General features: G+C 49.7%; 1 protein-coding gene across 2 annotated transcripts; it reads left to right on the top strand.

Moving 5' to 3' along the window:
• Nucleotides 1–637: 637 nt before the first annotated feature.
• Nucleotides 638–19,710, top strand: APCDD1L (APC down-regulated 1 like). 2 transcript variants are annotated; one of them, XM_064465306.1, is made up of 4 exons: nt 638–1,070; nt 13,791–13,920; nt 14,505–15,063; nt 17,554–19,710. In XM_064465306.1, exons 1-4 carry the CDS (start codon nt 1,034–1,036, stop codon nt 18,316–18,318), a joined length of 1,491 nt encoding a protein of 496 aa, XP_064321376.1. In that variant the 5' UTR covers nt 638–1,033; the 3' UTR covers nt 18,319–19,710. The 2 variants fall into 2 exon arrangements, with proteins under 2 accessions (XP_064321376.1, XP_064321375.1); XM_064465305.1 differs by lacking the exon at nt 638–1,070 and adding an exon at nt 1,231–1,333.
• The last annotated feature ends 1,986 nt before the right edge of the window (nt 19,711–21,696 follow it).

Genomic DNA, 21,696 nt, shown 5'->3' with positions numbered 1-21,696 from the left:
CCCGAGGTAGGCGCTTCCGAGTTGCCTTCAAAGGGTCCTGTATTTTTAAAACGTGGGATGTTGAGAGGGTTTCTAAAGGCTTTAGGCCCTGTTCTCTTGGTGACCCTGAGAGCCCAGGCTACAGGTAAAGGAGGGCTGTTGGGTCTGAGGGAGCCACGGCCCGCAGAGGGCAGGAAGGCCAGGACGTGGGGACATGGGGATGGTCCCCTCACAAAACGCCACTGAGGGGAGCTGGCCCAAGCCCCCACAGCAGCCTTGGGGGAGCCAGGGGACCCCCACCACTAGGGGTGGGGGTGAGGCGGGGGGCAAGAGCCGCCATGGGAGCACCTGAGGCACAGGGCAGCACGCTGCAGCCATGGTGCCCTGCGGCCGTCAGGGCGGGTCCCTGAGGGAGAAGTGCCGGTCCGTGAGGGGAAACTGCTGGTCCCTGAGGGGAAACTGCTTGTCCCTGAGGCAGAAATGCTGGTCCCTGAGGGGAAAGTGCCGCTCTCTGAGGGAGAAATGTCGGTCCCTGAGGGAGAAATGTCGATCCCTGAGGGGAAAGTGCCGGTCCCCGAGGCGGGGGTGCCGACCCCGAGGCGGAGGTGCTGGTGCCGGTCGGCTGCCGGCGGCGGGGCAGCCCTCCTCCTCCCCCGGGTGTGCGATGAGCGGCCGCATGTGGGGCGCAGGCGGCGGAGTCTCCACCTCTTCTGGCAACTTGAACCTGTGGCTGCCAAGCTCCATTAAAGCTATCAGCAGCCGGGGGGACGCGCTCCGCAGCGAAGGCGGGGTGGGTTTTGGTGTTTTATTTTAAAATATATATTTATTTTTTTTTCTCTCGGGGCTGAGCGGGACGAGTGCTCCGGTGTCGGCCCCGCCGCCCTCAGCCTCCCGCCGGCGGGCTGAAGCCGGGGTCCCGCCGCCGCGGGCACCGGAGCGCCGGAGGCGGCCAATGGCTGCGTCGCCGGGCGCCGCGCCCCGCTGAGCTCCGCGGGCACCGGCGGCGATCGCGCCTCTCCTGCCGCCGGGTCGGCGAGGAAACAGAGCGGCCACCATGGTCCGGTGCTGGTGGCTCGCCGGGCTGCTCGTAGGTAGGTGGCACCGGCGGTCGCTGCCATTCCGGGGTGGGTGGAGGGGAGGGGGAGCGAGTGCTGGAGTCGGGGTCGTCCCTTCGGGGGCCTTCCCGCCGCCTCCCTCCCGCCCCGGGCGCTGCGAAGGGGCACGGGATTGCTGGGAGGGTGCAAGGAATTAGGATGCAAGGGGATTGCACGGAGAGTGCAAAGAAATTGCATGGGGTGTGCAAGAAGTGTGCGAGGAGAGCGCAACGAAAGGGCAAGGAGGATGCAAGAAAGCCGTAAGGAGAGCGCAAGGAGGTTACAAAGAGGGTGCAAAGAAATGGCAAGGAGGGTACAAGAGGGTGCGAGAAGATGGCAAGGAGGGCGCAGGGAAGCTGCAAGGCGGGTCTCCGCGGGGCCCGCTCTGGGACGGGGGTCCCCCGGGGTGCCCTTGCCGCCTCGGGCCGTGCTGGCGGCGGGGCGGGAGGAGCCGGGACAGGGGCCCCGGCCGCGCTCCGCGCTGCCCTGCACCATCCTCCGCCGCTTGCCTGCGGAGGGGACGGGTGAGGAGAGTTCCGGGGGAGCCAGGAGCCCCCGGGGTGCTGCCGAGCTGTGGGGCCGGGGGGGCCGGGACAGCCCTCCACGCCGAGGGGCTTCCCTGAAGCCTTTCCCGTCCGTCCCCTCCCTCGGAGCGGCTTGTGGAGATGCCAGAAGGGCTGGAGGGCCGGTGCTGGGCTGGGGCTCAGCCCCTGCCTCGTACCCGAGGCTCCCAGGGTGGTGGGTGTCCCTGTCGTCGTCCCCCCCCCCCCCCCCCCGAAACCCTGTCGGGCTCCCCCTGTGCCATTGCAGCTTGCTCCTGTCCGGAGCACGGTGAGTGCTTGAGCTGAGTTTAGATCCAGGAAGGGCTCCGAGGTGATTCTCCGTGGTCTTTCACTGGGAATTCCGAATTATCCCTGGGAGGATCCAGCACCTGCCCCAGCAAGGGACAACTTCACAAGTAGTAGTCTCCTGCTCCAGGGACAAGCCACCAAGCCCCAGCTGTGCAGGCAGACCCTCAGAGCAGCGCAGGCTGCATCTTTGCGGCTCCCTTTCAGAAAGGCATCTTTCAACCCCACAGTTCTTGGAGCAGTTTCAGAAGAAAAGGTTCTGGCTTAAGAAACCATATGGGAGAACAAAGACAACTGTGCTGTGAAAAAAAGGCAAAATGATTTCTGTTTACGACAAGGAGCAGAGCCTGAGGGAGGCTCCTCCATCCTTGGACAGAGGATTTGCCTAGGAAATGCAAGGGAGACCTTTTGTTGAGACTCTGCACCCCTGAACAGACCGGGCAGGTGAAAGGAAGGGTGGGAGGGTGCCCCTGAGGCCCCTGTGCAGTCTGGACGCTGGAAAGCCAGACACCTGGGTTTCCTGTTGCTAGCTTCCTTTCTACCACTTAGTTTACTCATCTGAGGTTTTGGGCAGCAAAATATCACCATGACTTGCCTCTCCAGCTCAGGGCTTAGTTTAGTGATCGTTGCAAAAGAATCGTGTAGTGACAGCTATTGGACATTATGTGCATTAAGTGTAAAGGACCAGACTACAGAAAGAAATCTCTAAGCAAGGTTCTTCTATAGGGTTACTTTTCTGTTCTCCTTATGTGGGGTCTTCATCATATGTTGTTCCCCAAAGATAAACCTTAAGAGGTTTAGAAATACCTATTTTCCTTCTCCATATATTTTGTTAGCTCAGGTTGCTCTGTTCAGAGATCTTTAATACTGCATTATATAAGATTACTCACTTAAGTCTAGTTAGAATGCTTCTTTCTTAAATCTTCACACAATTTATTTTAGTCCAATCTAATTTAAGCCCTGTGCTTCTTTCATCTGATGTCAGTGAGAGAATTTCCACTGATTTCCATAAGAACAGAAGCTGGACCTTAAAGCATATATTTAAATAGCTAAGTCAGATCCAGAACTCATTAAAATCAAAGCAAGGTTTGCCAGTGACTTCACTGTGAGCAAGACTGGAATTCTGTATTTTGCATAAGACTGAACATCAGCATGAGCATGACACCAGTGTATAATTAGTTGAAAAAGAACTTTAGTTAGGTAACTGAATCTGATTTTGGTGTCTCCTCCGGCAAAGGATCACTCATTCCTGGAAACGTCCCCAGAGACTTGCTGAGTTTTACCTAAGCTTTCATTGAAGCTTTATATTCCAGTAACACCACACTGATATTTTTCATGTGTAGCTTCTCTTACACGGCTTTAACATAAAAGTTCTATTCTTGCTTTCAATGTTTATTTTTAAGTTTAAAAATTACAGTGTTGGGGTAAAATAAGATCTGCAGTTGCATTCAATTATGAGATTAGGAAGAGAATCCCATAAATGACTAGTACGTTCAATATGGATGTATGTGTGTGTGTATTTACACATGCATATATATGTACTTACTGTTAAATTAACATCATTGTCTTTGGTTCAAATATGTGTTTGGACAACGTTTATTTAGCTAATTTATTTTTACCAAGCTGGTGGGTTTTATTCTTCATTTCTCAAGCTGGCCAAAAAATCAACAACTAATGTATTATGCCAGGTCGTGTGATATGACTCTATTTGTTCTTTCCATAATTATAGGTTAGCTGTGTTTCAAAGTATATGGATATAGATAAAAACAGGGCTGAGATGTAAAAAAAGCACAAGTGAAAAAAATATCGTGTGGTTTCTATATTTTCTCCACAAGCACAAATTGTTGAGTAAGGAGATTTTCAAAAGCCAGAAATTGCTATGAAGAAAACCAAAGCTGGAATCCAATGCTAGGGGAGGCTGCATCTGGCAGAACAAAGTTTGGAAAGAGGTTTCGCTTTCAATGGGATCCTGTGTTTCCCCACAACACAGTATATGTCATCTATAAAAACAACGCTTTCATGCAGGAGATACAATCACTGCTAAAATCAACCTCAAAATTAGGAAGCACCTATACAATGCTGTTACACAATTCCTTTGATTTTATTTATTTGCTGAGGAAGATAAAGCTATGAAAAATGAGGACTGACTTCATGATTATTAAGATGGTGCATCTTGTATATAATAATACCAAGAAACTGACAGTGAGAATGTGAGAATTTTAATGTGTAACCCTTCTTCTGTAGGCTAAGAGTGCTGCCAGAAACTGAAAATACGATTCACAGAACAGCTCCTTCTCTACCTAGTTTAAATTGTGTAAGATCTGAGGGGTTAGTAATCTGCAGTCTGTGTTTTTTTTTCTGTAAGGAGTTAAAAGGTCTCATGCTCTAAATGCAAAATTAGGAAAGTTCTGTCTCTGTGTAGTAAGAAAGAAACTCTGATGTCTGTTTGAAATGCCAAAGCTCCGGAGTGTTAAGTGATAAGAGGGTTGAAATCCATCATTATTTTTGAGTTTTAGCAGGGTGACGCTGTGATAATCATGTTTTTTCAGACTGATGTTTTCGCATTTTCAGTGAATAGCTTATTAAGTCATCACAGTGTGAATTCAGCTGAAACTGAGAACGCTGCAATGAAGCTCAGCCCCTGTGGCACTGTTAGATAGACATTTGGATCAGTGCAACAACAGCTCTCGACTTACAACTGGTGTGATGGTACATAAATCAACAGGAGGAGTCTCACCACTGAGCGTTGGAAGATTTCCTTGAGTATAGTTTTTAAAATAATGCTTTAAACTTGGATGTATCTCTTTGGTCGATCGCTGAAAAAGTCCCCTATGGTTTCTACTGGGTTAATAAGAAACACTGACAAATGTGTGATGTTTTGGCCTTGTCTAAGTCGAAGACAGCGATCCCTGGAAGCGGGCTTTCACCCTGTGCTCCAAGATCAATGTATACAGCAAGCTCCCCACTAAGGCAATTGGATTCACCTTGTTCACACTCTTACCAAATCCACAAGTGCTGGACACTGGCAGGTTATGGCTTTTAAGTGTCTCCTCTCCCCTGTTGATACAAAAATATAATGACATGTTGTTTTTAAAGCTTTTCAGAGAAGCTTTTTCAGAGAAAAAATCAGTTTTCCCAGTTAATCTCCCTGGAAAAGACAGATGAAAATATAAATGACAGCAAAGTTTTGCTGCAGAAAAGGTCCTAAGTTTTGTTAGTTTTGAGTAGCACGAGTCCCGTTATTAGATTATGCAGCGCGTAGGTTGAATGTCAACTTTGATTTTAGCATCTGTCGGCAGTGTTTAAGAGAACTGGAACACATCAAAACTTGGCTAATGTTGACAGGCAAAACAGTAGACTGAAATTTCAGGCTATCTAGAAACCACACCCAGACCCCAAAACACATGTTAGAAGTAACTTTAATTCTGTGCTTCAGCTGAACAAGTAACCTTTTTCTGTGGTCACTTGTGATTCTAAGTTAAACATGTGTGCGTATTTCTGGTGTGGGCTATGTATCAATTTACCACCTTTCTGCAGAGCTTTTTTCTGAGGATACCTTCTGCTGTGGCTGCTTTTGAATGCCCTTCTCATCCTTGGCTTCACAGGCGCCAAGTAGCCTCAGACTATTAGATCCTATTAGATCCTATTTTTATTACTGTAAACAGAATCCTTGCACAAGTGCCAAGAATCCTGTTGTGTTAGATGCTAAATAAAGAGAGAACAAAAGGATCGTTCTTGCTTTAGTGGGTTTGTAGTCTAATTTTCTGGACTTAGATTTTCAACGGTGAGTACTTGACATTGCAGGGACCTACCGGGATTCCCGGCTGTGCCCAGCAGTTTAGCACCTATTGCAGTTGCTTATGTCTTTACACACCTAAATGCCTTTGTGTATCTGGCCCGTATTTCTAGTCCCATGGAGGCCAGGCAGTGATTTCGATGAGCAGGACGGCCAACAATGTGCTTACACAGGAGAGCATCTGTCTCGCGTGGGAGCAGGGAACTGGGACGGCTCCACGGCAGTGGGAGACTGAAAGGCCGCTCAGAGTATCCTGCCAACTCCCTGTCCAGAGCGGGTTATTCCCTGCTGTACTAATGCTTTGTTCAATCCCTCAAAATCCTGCCAAGCAAGTGGACTTGCGCTGCCTACAAGGTTTTGCCTCAAGAAGTTCACCCCGATACACAAAACACATTTTTTTCCTCATTCATTCGCTCCCAACAGAACCTCATTATTCACTGCAAGGAATTCCTTCCCTTCCTTGGTGTTTATGCTTTTTGAATATTTATAGGCTGTTATCATGTCCATCTTGCCCCAGCCGTCACTCAGCCAGGCTACATGTACGCTATTCTTTTAATCTTGCTTCGTAACTCAATCCCTCCCACCCCCTAATCATTTTTTTGTTGTTCTATTCTCAACTCCCGCCAGTTCCAGTTGCTCATTTTGCTTTGGGTAAACGCTATATTTATGTTAATATTATGTGGTGGGTGGTCCTCTCTGCACTCGTGGTCCATGTGAGTGATTTAGACGTTCAAAATGAGGTTGGCATTTTATAGCCAAGCCATGGTGTGATTACCGGTTCCGCTCTTCAAAGCACTCCTGGAAGAAATATGCTTAGCCATCACTATTCAAAATGGCCACGATAGCCACTAATAAAGTGTCTGTGCAGGGGTTTGAAGGAATTGCCAAAATTGCATGGGTGCTCTATACATTCAAAACAATGGGGGGTCATTAATTTTAAAACCACATGCTGTATTTTCTAATGAATTTCCAGCTCATCTAAATTAAGGAAGATAGATGTAATATTTCTCATTTGGTAAGAATACAAATTCCAGTTAGAATTTAACTGAGTTATGATTGTACCCCTGGGGTATTGTTCAGCCTCGGACTGAGTTGGTTTGCTTTCATTTTTTGAAAATAAATGCAGTCCCCCATGTGTTCTCACCAATCTCTCACCATCTAGACATGGTACCCAGGGGATTAGAGATCTCTCACTATGGTCTCACCTATCTCACCAAAATAAAATCTAAACTTTCACCAGTGTTCAAGGGAAAAAGCTCTAGCATCACCCTTCTTTCCTCCGGTTTCTTTTGATTTTTGGTTATACATTTCTCAGTGCCAAACTTCTGCAGCAGTATGGATCAGAGTTTAACATGGGTCATGATGTGTTACGGTAGCCTGAATGCATTTGCTTTTTTCAGTGCTTGCCGATGCTGACAAAAGAAGGCACGGGGCAATTATCCCATTAGTTCTTACCTCTCCTGATTAACCATCCCTCTCCCTCCAGACTGTGTCCCGTAGGTTTGTGTGGAGGTAGTGAATGGTTGAAGGGGAGCCCTGCGATTTCTCTGATTTTGGCTCACAGCAAGACTCCGTTCTCAGCACTCCTATCTGCTCTTCTGGACCCCCCAGCTGGGCTCCCCAGCGTGGGGCTGGCAGCGGGACAGGGCTCTGAGCTAAGGGCCGGTTACCACTGAGCTGACCACAATGGTTGAGCCAACTGGGGCCATTGGGCCGTATGGAATTGCTCAGCTCTTCTCCAGTAAATCTTTTGACATTGAACAATTTAGCTGTGGAAAAAGCATACGGCTCCTCTTTCTGAGCCTGCGCAGTATCTTCTGGGAGGTGGGAGGGAGACACATGGAGCGAAATGGCTGCTGTATCTGTCAGGCCAGCAAGTATGTGGTGAGTAAAGCTCTGGTGTGTGATTGAAAAGCGCAGCGTTCTGATTACCATTAACCATAGGAGATCTCGTGGGAAGATGCACTCACATCCGCCACTAGTGCTTTTATTTGTCATCACAAGTCCTCTGTGCCAACTCTTACATGTCTTGCTTAGCTCACTCCATTTGAGAATATCCCGTTTCTCCTTCGTATCCCTTGGTTCTTCAGGTGGAGTGTTCACTGTCAGTTTATGGGACAGGCATTCTCTGAATTAGGGGCTGGTGCTGTGTTGGTAAGGTCATGGGATCTTTCCCATTTACGGACTCCAAGGAAACTGGGCTCAAGCCCTGCAATCCCATTTACAGTGTTAGGCCTGGTTTTCTTCTTTGAGGTAAATGGCTAGAGAGGGCAATTATAAGAAGCCATTTTATTTAAGCATGGTTTATACTGAATAAGGTCTTTGTGGTGCAGGAGAGAATACCTTCTCCCCTTCTCTACCCCAGATCTCATCTGTCTTGTTATCTATCGCTGGACATGACACTTATAGGAGAAATAAATGATAAATGACAAAATATTTACTTCTCTAGTCCCTTAAAAACCTCCAGACAACTCACCATGAGGGCTTCACTATTTTCATCGTGGACATGCGACAAATTAGGCAATGATCACAGCCTCAGAATAAAGCTAGGCTGAAGGCCATATAGCATACGGTGTCTGAACCTGTTTGCCAACACGTTCAAAGTTTGTGGTGAAGTATGTTTTGAAAATTTCTCTATAATCCTGAGCTGCTGGGGACTGCTGAGTCGGCTGAGTTGCCCCTCAGGATCTGCAAAAATTCATATATGGTTATGCTGTGTTATGCACAGGAAACTCAGGGTGATGCTCTACACGCTGCAGTGAGAGCTGACACGTAATGCATTCATTGTGCCATCCTTGAAAGAATAACTGAGAAACATCTAGTGAATTCAAAACATTTTACAAATAGCATGAACTGAGCATCAGACTGGTGAAACGGCTATATGAAGTTATACCTGCTTTACAGACAAATAAGAGAAGGGATGAATAATAGAAATACTTTTCCAGAAGCCAAACAGTACTCCAGTGAAAGCACTGGCATCCTCCCTCGACCACTTGACCACATTCTGGCTGCATTTCAGGGAGGCATTACTAATCAGGAAAAATGCTCATGCACTGGCTTAATTTCAAGCACATGCTTTAGTTTCACTGAAACCAATTAGACTTAAGCATGTGCTTAAGTCCTCTCCTGAACTGGGTTCAGTTTGCAGATAGGCAGAATGCAAAGCTCTGCTGTGATACAGTTTTCCACCCCCAGTAGGCTATGTTTAAGTTTTATAACTTTATAATATTATAATATAGAATGTATCTCTTCCCACACAATTGTTCTCTTGGGAAGGCCTTATTCTGAGTGAATTAAAAGCACCACTAACTCAATCTCCACACAAATGCAAGAAAAATTGATTTGCTAAATGCAAACATTTTCTTTGCTTTTAAAAGAATGCTTATTCCTTTAGTGGCTAACCCAAAATCCATTCTTCGTGCTCTCAGGAGAGAAAAATGCTAAAGAAACTCTGTTTTGCTCTGTTAATGAAGTCTGTGTGGATAAGTATAATTCACTTATGTAGAATAGATTGATATGTTTCTTATCGTCCATTTCATTCCAGTCCGAACATTCCTCAGAAAATATCAAAGGTTTTATGTCATCCCTAAATGAAGAAATGTGTAATGCTCCATGACTTCAGGCACTGATCTTATCCCTGTGAATGGGTGACTAACTGAAACATTAGAATTATAAATGGGAATAATAAATTTTGGCCATAGGAGGCAATAACATGTAACAGATTAAGCAATCTAGCTCTGCAGAAGAGTTGATCTACAGTAACTAATTTGGTGCAAGCTGTAATGTATGCATTTTCTCCTCCATTTCTAAAGAAACAGATGTGTGACTCAACTTTGCATTTTTCCAAAGTCAGTCTGCTCGGAGGAACACAAACAAGATTTGTTTCCAACAAGGCATATTACAGAATTTCTCTCCTGGTTGGTATTTTGTCCCTTTAAAAGTGAGAAGTGGGTCTGAAGCTGGAGCGTACAGCAGTAATGTCGCACAACCCCACCGGCAGGCTCTCATTTTCAGGCTTGGCCATTGCCTAGGAATCTTTCCTCTTAATTTTACCAACAATTTACTTTGTGAAGAATTTCCATTTCTGCCTTTCTATCATTTGATGCCGTGGGTCTGGTTTTTCTGAAAGCCGCTGATACAAATAAGTGTATGGAAGAGTTGGTCAGTATTTGCTACTGCTGTTGTCTCAAGGCTTGATCCAGCTTCTGCCGATTCCCGCGATGAGCTGCCGTTCCCAGTTACTGGCATTCCTAATTGCCCAAGTGCTTGAGCAGCCCCATTGCTCGGAGACTTTGGGCCAGTACTTTGGATGCGGCACGCACCGGAAAGCTGGAAAAAGATACTGTTTTGTCTAGCTGCTGTACTGAGGAGCTCTCTGGAAACCCTTGTGGTTAATCGATACAGGCAGACAGGATAATGAGTGAGTAGAAGAGATCACAGTTGGGGATTTCTTTTAGATTTTCCTATGAATGAGTATTTTTGTCTTGAAGATGAATTGTGAATAATTCCTTCCTCCTGCCCAAGAACTCTATAAAGCAGTTAATTTGTGTCCCTCTCAAGATGGAGAGAGGAGCTGCTGTGATGTGCTTTACCAGGGACTGAGTAACAGAGTGACATATGAGTGACAGCCACTTTATGCTGCTCTTGGAATAGAGATGTGCCCTAACTACGGATTCTAGGGCTGGAACTGAACTTCTCCAGCTTGAAAGGATCTGGTGGGGCTGGGCTGGGGTACTTGAGGGAGAAAAGCAGCCGCAAAATTTGGACACAAGCCAATAGCTCTTGGTTTGAGGATGCATCCAGCTTGGAGTCTTGTGTACAGTTAAGTAAGACAAAATCCCTAGGAATTCCCATCATGTCAAATATTTACATTCTGGGTGCTTTTTCTTTTTTCTTCCCATGGAGTTTGATCCTGATTATAAAAATTCCCTTTTCTACTGGATGTGTCAAAATGTAGTGATTGCGTTGCCAAAGTGTCTGTGCTCTCAAACAATGCAGACTTTTAGTGTTTCTGCCAAAAGTAGCAATAAGGGTTTAGTCAAACAGTGAAGCTTCTGCTGCAATAAACACACAGGGAGCGCAGTTAGCGAGTTGAGAATGGGGCCATATTCTGTGCTGTTATTTCGGTAGAGCTATAGACTGCACCGGCACCGCTAGCATCTTTCTGTGGTTAGGAGCAAGAGCAAACTGGACCCTTATAGTCCATTACCTCGAATACAAATACAGTTATTTTTTAGTTTACTGTATTCTCTAGGATAATGATTCCATGTTTAAGTGTAATTCAGTTTGGACTATCCTTGTACTGAAGGCTCTCCAAAAGCTTGGCCAGTAATTAGGCCTCTCAATAGGTCAGTCAGATGAAACTTGGCACATTTTGCAGCTGAGTAAAAAAGAGACCCAGGAGTAAATTTGGCCAAGTCACGACAGAACCGGGGTGAGGATGCAGACCCCCAACTCCTAATGGGCTCTACTAACTGGGCACCCATGGGGCAGCCTGCGTGAACGCTGCAGCTGCCAAATTAAACATTTAACTGATAGCAGTGGTTTTTGTCATCCAGTGTTTTCCCCTTTTCATATGAGGACTCACAGGAACTGTTTTTTAGGAAGCACTAGTGCAAGCAATTGTGAAGGAGCTGCCTATCCCTGCTCACCGCGTCCAGCCTTTAAAGATGATAAAAACCAGTACAATTGTGAGTCTGCTCCAAAAAGAGCCCTTAACACTAATAATACATCTTTCCAGCTACTTTAAGCACTCCAGTGCATAGTGAGGTAACAGAAAATCCAAGGACGGTTTCACTGGCCTTTAGGTAGGTAGGCTGCCTCTGTTATTGCTCTCCTGCTTCGCTGGGGGCCTCACTCGCCATGCGGTTAGTCCCTTTGTGGTGGCTTCGGGGTTTGCGTGCTTAAATCTACACAAGTACATTTCAAGGACCCTGTTACTCTTACGTGTAAGACCTTTGCAAATGGCAGTCCCATAGTGAAGTGACTCCGAATCTGTCCATCAGACATAAGTCTTAAGTTATATATTACGAGATCAGTAATAAAATACTGTTTGAGTGGAAATCTCTTTGGTTTGCCACATGTTTGGGAGCCTCTGACTTGCACAGCAGACATTTAATTACCAAGTTCCCATTTGACTTGGTCTGGGGCTTGTATTTGTGGCAAAATTGGATGCTGAAGATTTGTAAGAGGGATTTAACCCCGTGTGTGTGTAGGATATGTTGATGCCAGGGATGAGAGGCTTCTGTTGCGGAATAAGTTGGCTGTGGGAATCAGGGCAGCCTCCCTGGTAGACCCCAGCTGTGAATCTCATCCTGAGTGTTTATATTTGTGTTATATCCTGAGCTTGTGAGCCAGGGAATTTTGCTGACATTGCTCAGCAGCTTGTAGTCTTGCCCACGGTTTGCGGCAGAGCCGTACGTGCTAGCTTCGTCTGTGAACAGTTCTTGTTAGGAAGGTGACTGCCCTCTCCAAGCCGGGCTTGGGCCCGTCGCGATCTCTGCTGTCGCTTCTCTCGCATGCAGGCAGATGGTTTGGGTTTCTCTTCCCAGGGAAGGGTCTGGTTTAGGCAAATGTCCCTGTAAAGATCACAGGATGGTTCAGGTTATGTAGAAGTACGTATGTGGCACCCAGAGACTGAGAGGAGAACTTGTGACTCTTGATCTCCTTGACTGAGGCACAGGATGCGCAAATGTTGAGCGTCCTCGCGCAACATGGGAAGGTAATACGCATGTATTGGATCTTTCTTTCCGGCTGATGGGCAGGCTGGAAAGCAACCTGTGCCCTGACCATTGGTACGTAGTGAATAAAGGTTGGCTCGAAGATTTCCAGCATGCTTCTAGGCAAATTGCAAAGTACAGCTGGAGCGAGCGAAGCCCGGCTGGGCTCGTAAACCCCTGGCAGCCCTGGGCTGGGCTGAGCACTGCCAGGCGAGGGGTCGGGCTCTGCCAGGCCTGACACTTGTGCGATAGCAGAAAATCGGTGGGGTTTCAGGAGGAGCTTCACTGAGAGCTCATTTCGTGGTGTTAGAAAGAGGCGAATCCCAAGTTCCTTACTGAAGCAAACTCACAATGAGCGCAACAGAAGTTTGCTTAAGTAAAGAGTGAATAATGTTAGGAATATATGTACATATATATGCGTGCATGCGAAGGTCTTCAGGATTTAGCTGAGTGTTCACACATTCCCTAAGCCAATAACATCCGTTGTTATGGGAAATGAGGTAAGTGACAGAATTACTGTCCTTATGGCGGGCGACAGGCGAGTCTAATATTCCCATGCTGTAATTCCCTGTTTCAGTTACTGCTTCAACAATAGCTTGAGAGAGAACAGGAACAGAGATATTTATTTGAAGATTTCACCTGAAAAATAGTTGGATTTGGATGGAAATAAGTAAAATAAAAAAGGCCAGTGTCCTTTGTGGAGAGCTCGCTGCTTCGCCGACCCGTGTGCGGGTTCGTGCCCTTCCATCTGGAGCAGCCAGAGGGGTTTTTCTGGGCGATGGGTTCCAAACGCTCTCTGTGGGTGACGCTGCCGGGACGGGGCGCCCCTGCGACCCCCGCAGCTCCCGCAACCTCCGCAGCCCCCGCAACCCCCGCCGCCCCCGCAACCTCCGCAGCCCCCGCAACCCCCGCCGCCCCCGCAACCTCCGCAGCCCCCGCAACCCCCGCCGCCCCCGCAACCCCCGCAGCCCCCGCAACCCCCGCAGCTCCTGCAACCTCCGCAGCCCCGCAACTCCCGCAGCCCTGCAACTCCCGCAGCCCTGCAACCCCCGCCGCCCCCGCAACCTCCGCAGCTCCCGCAACCCCCGCAGCCCCCGCAACCCCCGCAGACCTGCAACCCCCGCAGCCCCCGCAACCTCCGCAACCCCCGCAGCCCCCGCAACCCCCGCAGCTCCCGCAACCTCCGCAGCCCCGCAACCCCCGCAGCCCCCGTCCCCCCGCAACTCCCGCAGCCCCGCCGCCCCCCGCGGGATGCGCAGGGGGGGTGGGGGGACCGCAACCTCCGCGCTGCCCCGCGGTGCTGACGGCCCCCCTTCTCCCCCCCGTCCTCTTTCTCCACCCCCCACCCGCGCAGCCTGCGCGGCCGCGGAGCCGCCGCTGCGCTGGGAGCCGCGGTGCCGGCAGCAGCTTCGCCACCTGCAGGACGGCGCCAGGATCGCGGCGCGGCTGCCGCCCCGCCTGGAGGGGCGCTGGGTCTCCACCGGGTAAGGCACCCCCCCACCCAACCCCCCACCCCGGGAAGGCACCCCGAACCCCCGGGCCAAGCCCCCGGCCCGGCCCGACCCCTCCGCACCCCTCCCGCACCCCCCGCCTCGGCGCTGCCCCTCCTCTGCCCCCCCTCAAGCACCCACCCCCGGCTGGAGGGAGGCCTGAGGTGTCCCTCCGGCCCCCCCTCACCCCTTCCCCCCGTTAGGGTGCAGCTGACACACGGTGTGAATTTGGAGTTGCCCTGTGCGGGGACAGGAGCTGGACTCGATGGTCCTGGCGGGTCCCTTCCAGCTCCGGACACTCTGAGAAGAGCACACCCGCCTCAAACGGGCCTTGCTGCCCCCGGCCCTGGACCTGGCTCAAAGCGCCAGATCCCCCGTCCAGCACCGGCATGTTTTGGTAGCAGACACCCAGATCTTAAAATCACCCAAGGGTGGCCACCGGGTGTGGGAGGCTCCTGCCCACGATGCTGCTCCCACCCATGCGCGCCCCTCTCCTCCCACGCCCTGGGTGCCCTGGTGAACCCCGTGCACCCCCCGGCCACGCGCCGTGGGTGGCTCAGGACTGCCTTCCTCCCCAGGTGCGAGGTGCGGCCGGGACCCGAGTTCCTCACCCGATCCTACCTCTTCTACGCCAACCGCCTCTTCAAGGCTTACCAGTTCTACTACTGGGACCCCTCCTGCCGCGACCCCTCCTACTCGCTGGTCATCAAGGGCAAGCTTCGCCTGCGCCAGGCCTCCTGGATCACCCGTGGGGCCACCGAGGCCGACTACCACCTCCACAAAGTCGGCATCGTTTTCCACAGCCAGAAAGCCATGCGGGAGGTGGCCGCCTGGATCAACCAGACCTCGGGTGAGGGCTGCAGCGGGTTCCTGCCGCCGGGGCGTACCTGGGCTCCCGGAGCCCTCTACGAACTGCTGAGCGCCAAGACTGAGCGCGACTGCACGGCCGCCTTGGGCTTCGCCATGCACGAGCTGAGCCTGGTGCGGGTGGAGAAGCATTACCAGCCCTTGCTGCAGGCGCAGCAGAGCGGGAGCCGGCTGGTGGAGGAGCTGTACCTGGGGGACATTCACACGGAGTGGGTCGAGAGGCTCCACTACCGACCGACCGGTTACCAGCAACCTATGCAGAGTGCTGTGGTAAGGATGGTGTCTTTATGCGATCCCTTTGTGGGCTTTGCCGAGCACGTGTTATTTCCTTACTGTTAAAAATACCGTCTGCCCGCACCCCTCCTAAGGACCCGCGGATGAGGAGGTGTGGGGCTGGAGGTGCGGGTCCCCAGGGTGCTGCGTGGGTGCTCTGCGGCACGCGGGGCTCGCTCTCCCTTACTGAGAGCGTGGGACTGGGGTGGGTGAAGGCTCAGCAAAGCCAACCTCAGAAACACGCCTGCATTGGCACAGGCCTGGACTTAATGGCTTTTCTTTGGCTCTGTGTTTTCGCAGGAAATGCAGTTTCCTAGTCTCCCGCACCAAAGTCAGTGAAAGCTTCGGGCTGCACAGCATTAGAGGCTGCCTGCTCTGTCGTTTGTCTTCCTCCCCTCGCTCTCGCTCTTTGTCGTGTCCTCCAGGTGGAGAGAGGAGCGAGGCAGCAACGTCTGCCATTAAATCATTACTCTTCTGTGTAATGCCATTAGCAGAGGAAGTTGCCCTGAATGCAATTATGTTATTACACAGAAATCAAACTTTCACTTTGACATAAATAAAACTGAGCAGGAGACTTGGTTGCATTTTATTTTATGTTATTATTTTCATTTATTTTTATTCTGCAGCAAGTTAGTTTATTTCCAGGAAAGCACATTTCTATCTGAATCGTAGCTAATCAGTTCAGAAGTGATTGAGCAGTGAGATGAGGTGGAAAGACCTCCCTGAACTTTACCAAAGAGAACTGAATTAACTGAAAAAAAAAATTATTTTGGGGGCAGCATTTCCCCGCACCCCAACCTACACCAACTCTGCAAACCACAGGGCAACGCCCCCCTCCATCTCGAAAGTTACATTCTCAAATTGGTCAAACTTGTGTTATCTTGGGCCAAAACCATATATATGAGCAAAACCAGATGGTAAACATAAACACTTTTAGAAGTTAATTTAAACCCAAACCTAAAGATACTGAAATTCACTCTCTGAATATAGCACTGTAATTAATCAGCTAACAGCTCTCCAATGGACCAGCACATGATGTCACCACTTGGCGATAATTAGAAGCTGCCATACACTAGAAATAACTTCACACGACTGGTTTAAGCAAGTAAGATTTTTGGCTCCATATCTACAGTGATAATTTTATTGGGCACAGGATATTTTTTTGCTTTCTCCTGAACTAACATCCATTTGCTTGTGCTGTGAGGGTTACGCAGCTATGTTAGGAATTATTTTTTAACCCTCTTTATGAAAATACCACACTTTTTCCCTTAAATTTATATCTGCTTTAAAGAAACCCATTCTCCCCAAATTACCTTTCATTATCAAAGAATTTCCTGTCTAAGGAGAGCATATATATTTGCCAACTTCTGGGATTATTTAGCCATAATGTACTGTGTACTGTCAGCACTCGTTAACGTGACAGTAGCAGTAAAGCAAGCTGAAAATGACTAAATTACAGTAGACTCCAATCAACTCGCATGTAAATTACCCACCCTACAGTTAACTACCGAGCTATTTAACCTCGTTGCGTACGACAGTTCAGTAAAGATTAGCTTGTATTCTAGAAAAATCATAAAATGTTCAAACCCTGGCTATTGAAAAATAAATCGGTTTTGATATATGAAATATAAGAAAAAGTCCCGAGCTGCACAAACCCCGCTCCTGGCACCGGATGGGCTGCAGGGCTGGTCCGGCTCAGAGCTCTGCACGAAGCACAGGCAAAGGTCAGGGCCTCGTTCTGCAGCGGCTCCTTTCCCTCTCTGTCCCCGCTGCAACGCCCCTTCGCTGCTCGGCGAACCCGCTCCGGCCCGCCTCGCCTGCCGCCCGGCCACGGCGACCCGCGAACCTTGCGAACGCGGCCGCAGGCGCGGGAGCGTGGGCCGGGGCTCCGGCCGGCCGCGCTAGGAAGGGGGCGAGGGGGAAGCAGAACGTGCCGGGCTTTTGGCCATCCTGGAGAGGCTGCCATCGGCGCGGCGTCGCACAGCCACCGACGCCTCCCCACAGAGAGGTTTCACAGCCTTTCTGATTGCCCCAAACCAGCTTTGTTTTCTCTGAATCGGTGCAGAGGCGCGGTGGTGTAGCTGACATCTCCCTGCACCCCCACCCTCACCCCTGGGCGCGCGCAGCATCTTGCAGTGGAAAATTTGCAGGGCAACAACGTGGATGGCCCGAGGGAGCGTCCCCTGCCCTTGCAGCGGCTCTGCCCTTGCCCTGGCCTCCTCCCCGCAGCCTGTCCTTAGCGGCCCTGGCACAGGGCAGGGCGCAGCCTCAGGGCACAGACCTCTCCATCCTTCCAGCGTACCAGAATAGCAAAGAGCCAGGGCAGCGCTTTATCTCACTTAATCTGCTTGAACGTCTTGGGCCAAGTTCATTGCAGTTGAACACCGTGGTGCCAGGGAGGGGAGTTTCAGCTTTTAAAATACTCTGAAAGGGTTTTTTTTTGCCTATCAGTTCACAAAAACGTTGGGGTTTTTTTGTCTTCTGCAGCACCATGTGCATCCTTGCCCGGCCTGTGGGATTATATACAGAGCTGATGAACACCACCCGCCCATCCTACCCGTCAGAGCTCAGCTGCCAATGCAGCTCAGCGGCAGCTGGGTGAGCACCCACTGCGAGGTCCGACCCGCAGTGCTTTTCCTTACCAGGTACTTCATATTCCACGGTAGCAACCACACCTGGGAAGGTTATTACTATCACTACTCCGACCCACTCTGCAAACAGCCGACGTTCACCATCTACGCATCTGGGCATTACACCCAAGGCATCCCCTCCTCCAAAGTGCGGGGTGGGACAGAGCTGGCTTTTAAAGTCACGCAGGCGCGGGTGACGCCAATGGACCAGGTGACGGTGATGATGCTGAACTCCTCGGAACCTGGGAGCTGTGGGCTGACAAGCTCCTGGAGCGCGGGGGTGGAGCAGGATATAACACCCACAAACGGATGTTTGGCTCTGGGCATCAAGCTGCCCCACACCGAGTACGAACTTTTCAAAACGGAGCAAGATGCGAAAGACCGCAGCCTGCTGTACATTGGCGAAAGGCCCACGGACGGATCCAGCCCCGACAGCCCAGACAAGCGACCCACGTCGTACCAGGCACCTCTGATTCAGTGTGCCGGAGCGTCAGAGGAGTTCTCCAACTATGTTAGTCTAAAATACTTGGGAAAAAAGGATGCTAATGGGAATGAAGCACTAAAACCTTTGCCTGTGGCCTTTTTATTGTTCATAGCACTTCTGTTTTTCAGATGGGACTAGTTATCTGTTCAGGTGCAGCACAGAATTCGGATAGTCTTGGTGCTAGTGTGACTTTTATATCCTTCAAATGAGCACATCTGGAATCAGTTTTACTCAGATTTGGAATAACTTTTTTTAAAAAACCCAACAACAGTGAACGAAGACAAGAAGATATGCCCGGCTACGCGCTGCTTGTCCTGTGGCGTTATTGCCTCATCTCCGCTCTTCTTTGCGTACAAATTTAATGTAGTGACACGGATGCGCTGCACGTTGCAACAGATAATTCAGCAATATGAGGGGGGGGAAATGCTACATTGATTACAACTGCTGCTTTGAGCTTTTGACATTGCGAAGATTTAATCAAGAGCTTGATTCAGATGCAATTCAAACATCCAAAGCGTCGGCTACTGAGTTTCTTTGAGGTTAAGCTCCCTCCCATCATAGTCCTTATTGCTGTTCTTGCAGATTTAATCTGCAGAGTCAGTCAGCAATAGATAAACAGTCAGCAAGCGCTCTTGATAAGGGCACGGTTCATCACGCCTTTCTCAGTTTACAGGCGTTGTCTGTAGCTTTCATGTGTATGTGCGCACACAGAGACGCAACAAACCATCTTCCACTTACAAACGTACAAAAAGCATCCCTCAGAGAGCGTTACCTCAACAGACTGTTATGACCTTCATCATAAAAGAAGATAGCGTAGATGGAAAAGGCTTCTGTGCACAACCGCTCCGACCTTCAGCATTGCCCAGCTGCAGGCGCATCCTCGCTGCGTTGTTCTGGCTTTTCCAGCGCAGTCCCGGCCGCCCGTGCTGTGGTACGTCAGCAACGGCCCCACGTCGCTGCCCGCCTTGTCGAGCAGGCGAAGGCACTGCCAGGCAACGGCGGCTCCCGCTCGCCACGCGCCGAGCGAAGCAAAAGGTGGCTTACAAGTCTTCTCAGGCCTCCTCTTTAGGAAGTGTGCTGGCACGCCACTTGTTCATCCGGCTCTCCTCTCAGTCAGAACGACACTTGCAGCCTCGTTCCTGTAACGGTGCTTTATAAATCTGCCTCTAGTGAACTGAGGGGATACCCGAACTGGACAGCACAGTCAGGTCAGACTGATTCCTGCTGACAAGAAGGACAAACTAAGAAATTGTATTCCGTCTGCTGCAGCTAAGAAGCATATAACTCACTTGGAGAAGACCTCCTCTCAGTAGCTAAATCCTCCCCAAATAAGCCTATATATCTTACTCACAAAGGATATTTTCTTAAACCAGCTATGCAATAGCTACCTTCTTAATGCTGTATTTACGAACTTGCAGCTTGTACTTAGATAAATTATGGGGTTTATAACATAAAAATACTTTGGGGGGATCTGTACATTAAGTAATAATTCAAATGAGATGCCTATTAAATGCATACAATTGTGACATACATGTTGTCATCATGTTTGCTGTTCCAGGCGTGATCAACTATTAATCCTGCACATAGTTACGCTTCTTAGACGATATGCAGAAAGGCCAAGCTTGACTATCTCGCCTTCAGTTCCCTCTACGAGCAGCGGAGAAGGAGACTTCTCCAGGGTTAGTGCAGCAGCAGGCAGAACACCTCCCCACTTCGAGGGGCTGTTGCGTTTTGTTGCCTGCTGCTGCATAGAGATCCGTGGGCAAGCGCCTGCAGAACTGGAAGCGCGTCTTGGGAGGATGTGGCGTCTCCTTTGGGACGTCCCCGTGGAGATGCTGTGAGTGGGGCGAGTCCGGGGTAGCACAGCTGCATCTCACGGAAAGCCGTGTGCGCGGCAGAACGTTGTCTTCAGCAGGCCTGGCTCCCATCACCACGCTGGAGCGCTCGCTGCAGCCGAGAGAAAAGGCTCCTGCGACTCAAATCGGCAACGCTGCGTGTATCTGCAGGACCCAAAGATGTCCCTGGCGAGAACAGGGAGCAGCCCTGAGCTGCCTTTGGAGGGCGGGTGGAGGAGGGGGAAGGCAATTGCTGCCCTACGTTTACCCCCGAGACTGAGATTTGTGTCCATGTACTTTCTTATTTTCATTTACGTACGTTTCCTTTACATGGAAATGTGTTAAACTTAGCAAGTGTTTGGATATCGCATGGTGTAAAAACTCCTCCAAGGCCACAGGTCCTTTCAAAGCGGTGATGGGATTATCATGACGTAAAAAGTTACATGATGACATCACATGCTTATGCAACGCTCCCGGAAGCTCCCACCTCCGCTCGGCTCCAGCAGCGCTGTGGTTAGACCCAGCTGCACAACTCCGCACGACGCGCGGGCCACGCTGACTAAACTTCCCTATGAAAAGCCTTATCAGGAGCCTCTTTGTCCTCCGTTTCCCCCCCTTTGAGTCCGCTGCTGAACGAAAGAAAAGCTGTGAAAAAGCTATTTGCATAAATATCATAACTTTTATTGTTCTGTTCACAGTTTTTGGAGAAACACTCCTAAATTACACAGTTATTCTCTCTCAAGAATTTGTGCCTTTTTCCAATTTGAATTTGCCTGGCTCCGATTGCCAGTCAGTGGTTCTTGTTGTGTGGCTCTTTTTAAAATCAGAGCGCTGCAGCGTTCAGTGTTTTCTCCCCAGGAAGGTACTTGTGCGCTGTAATCAACATGCTCAATTTGGGTAGATAAACTCAGCCAACTGAGTTTCCTCTCGCTCTCTCTAAGGCATTTTCACACTCCACCAGTAATTTTTTGAATCTTTTTTTTTTTTTGCATCCATTCCAATTACTCAGCTTCTCTTTTAAAATGTAAATATCCAAATTGCATGCAAAATTCTCAGCTTTCACAGCTGAGACATACAGAAGTATAATCGCTTACTGCTAACGGTAATTAAAAACAAGAAGGCGTTCTTATTCATTAGTCTTTCGCCCTGGGACTGCACTGGGAAGACACGTGGAGCTCTTACTCACTCCGGTCCTGGGTATGGGTGTTTTTGCGACGTGAATGTTTCATCAGTGCTGATTTTACATCTATCTTCAGCAGTGATCTGGAACCCCTGAATCGTATCGGCTCCCCGCAGAACCCTTCCGTGAGGATCCCCATCTCATTATGGTTCTCTTCAAAGGACCTTCTAAAAGGTGTGACTGGCAGAGAGCACCGAGCTTTGCAGGGCCCCAGATACGCTCAGTTCACTCCAATCCCAAAGAAAACCAAGAAACAAAGACCAAAGGCGATGACTTACTAAACTTCACTCCTTTTTCACCCCTTCCCCGGGGGCGCCAAGCGCTTCACCGGGGCGACCCGCCCGTTCGCCACCCTCCTCAGCGGCAGCTCGGAGATCGCCCCAGGCATCGCCCTTAGACACACGGATACGAGGTTTCTAGACCTCCTGAATTTTAACACGTTTGGTTTTAATATTAAGCATTGCTAACGAATGACATCACCTTTCCAGTTATCTTACATCA

Source organism: Phalacrocorax carbo, chromosome 14 (genome assembly GCF_963921805.1).
Source record: "Phalacrocorax carbo chromosome 14, bPhaCar2.1, whole genome shotgun sequence".
In the NCBI taxonomy this organism is placed as follows: Eukaryota; Metazoa; Chordata; class Aves; order Suliformes; family Phalacrocoracidae; genus Phalacrocorax; species Phalacrocorax carbo.
This window is presented reverse-complemented; position numbering and strand designations above follow the sequence as displayed.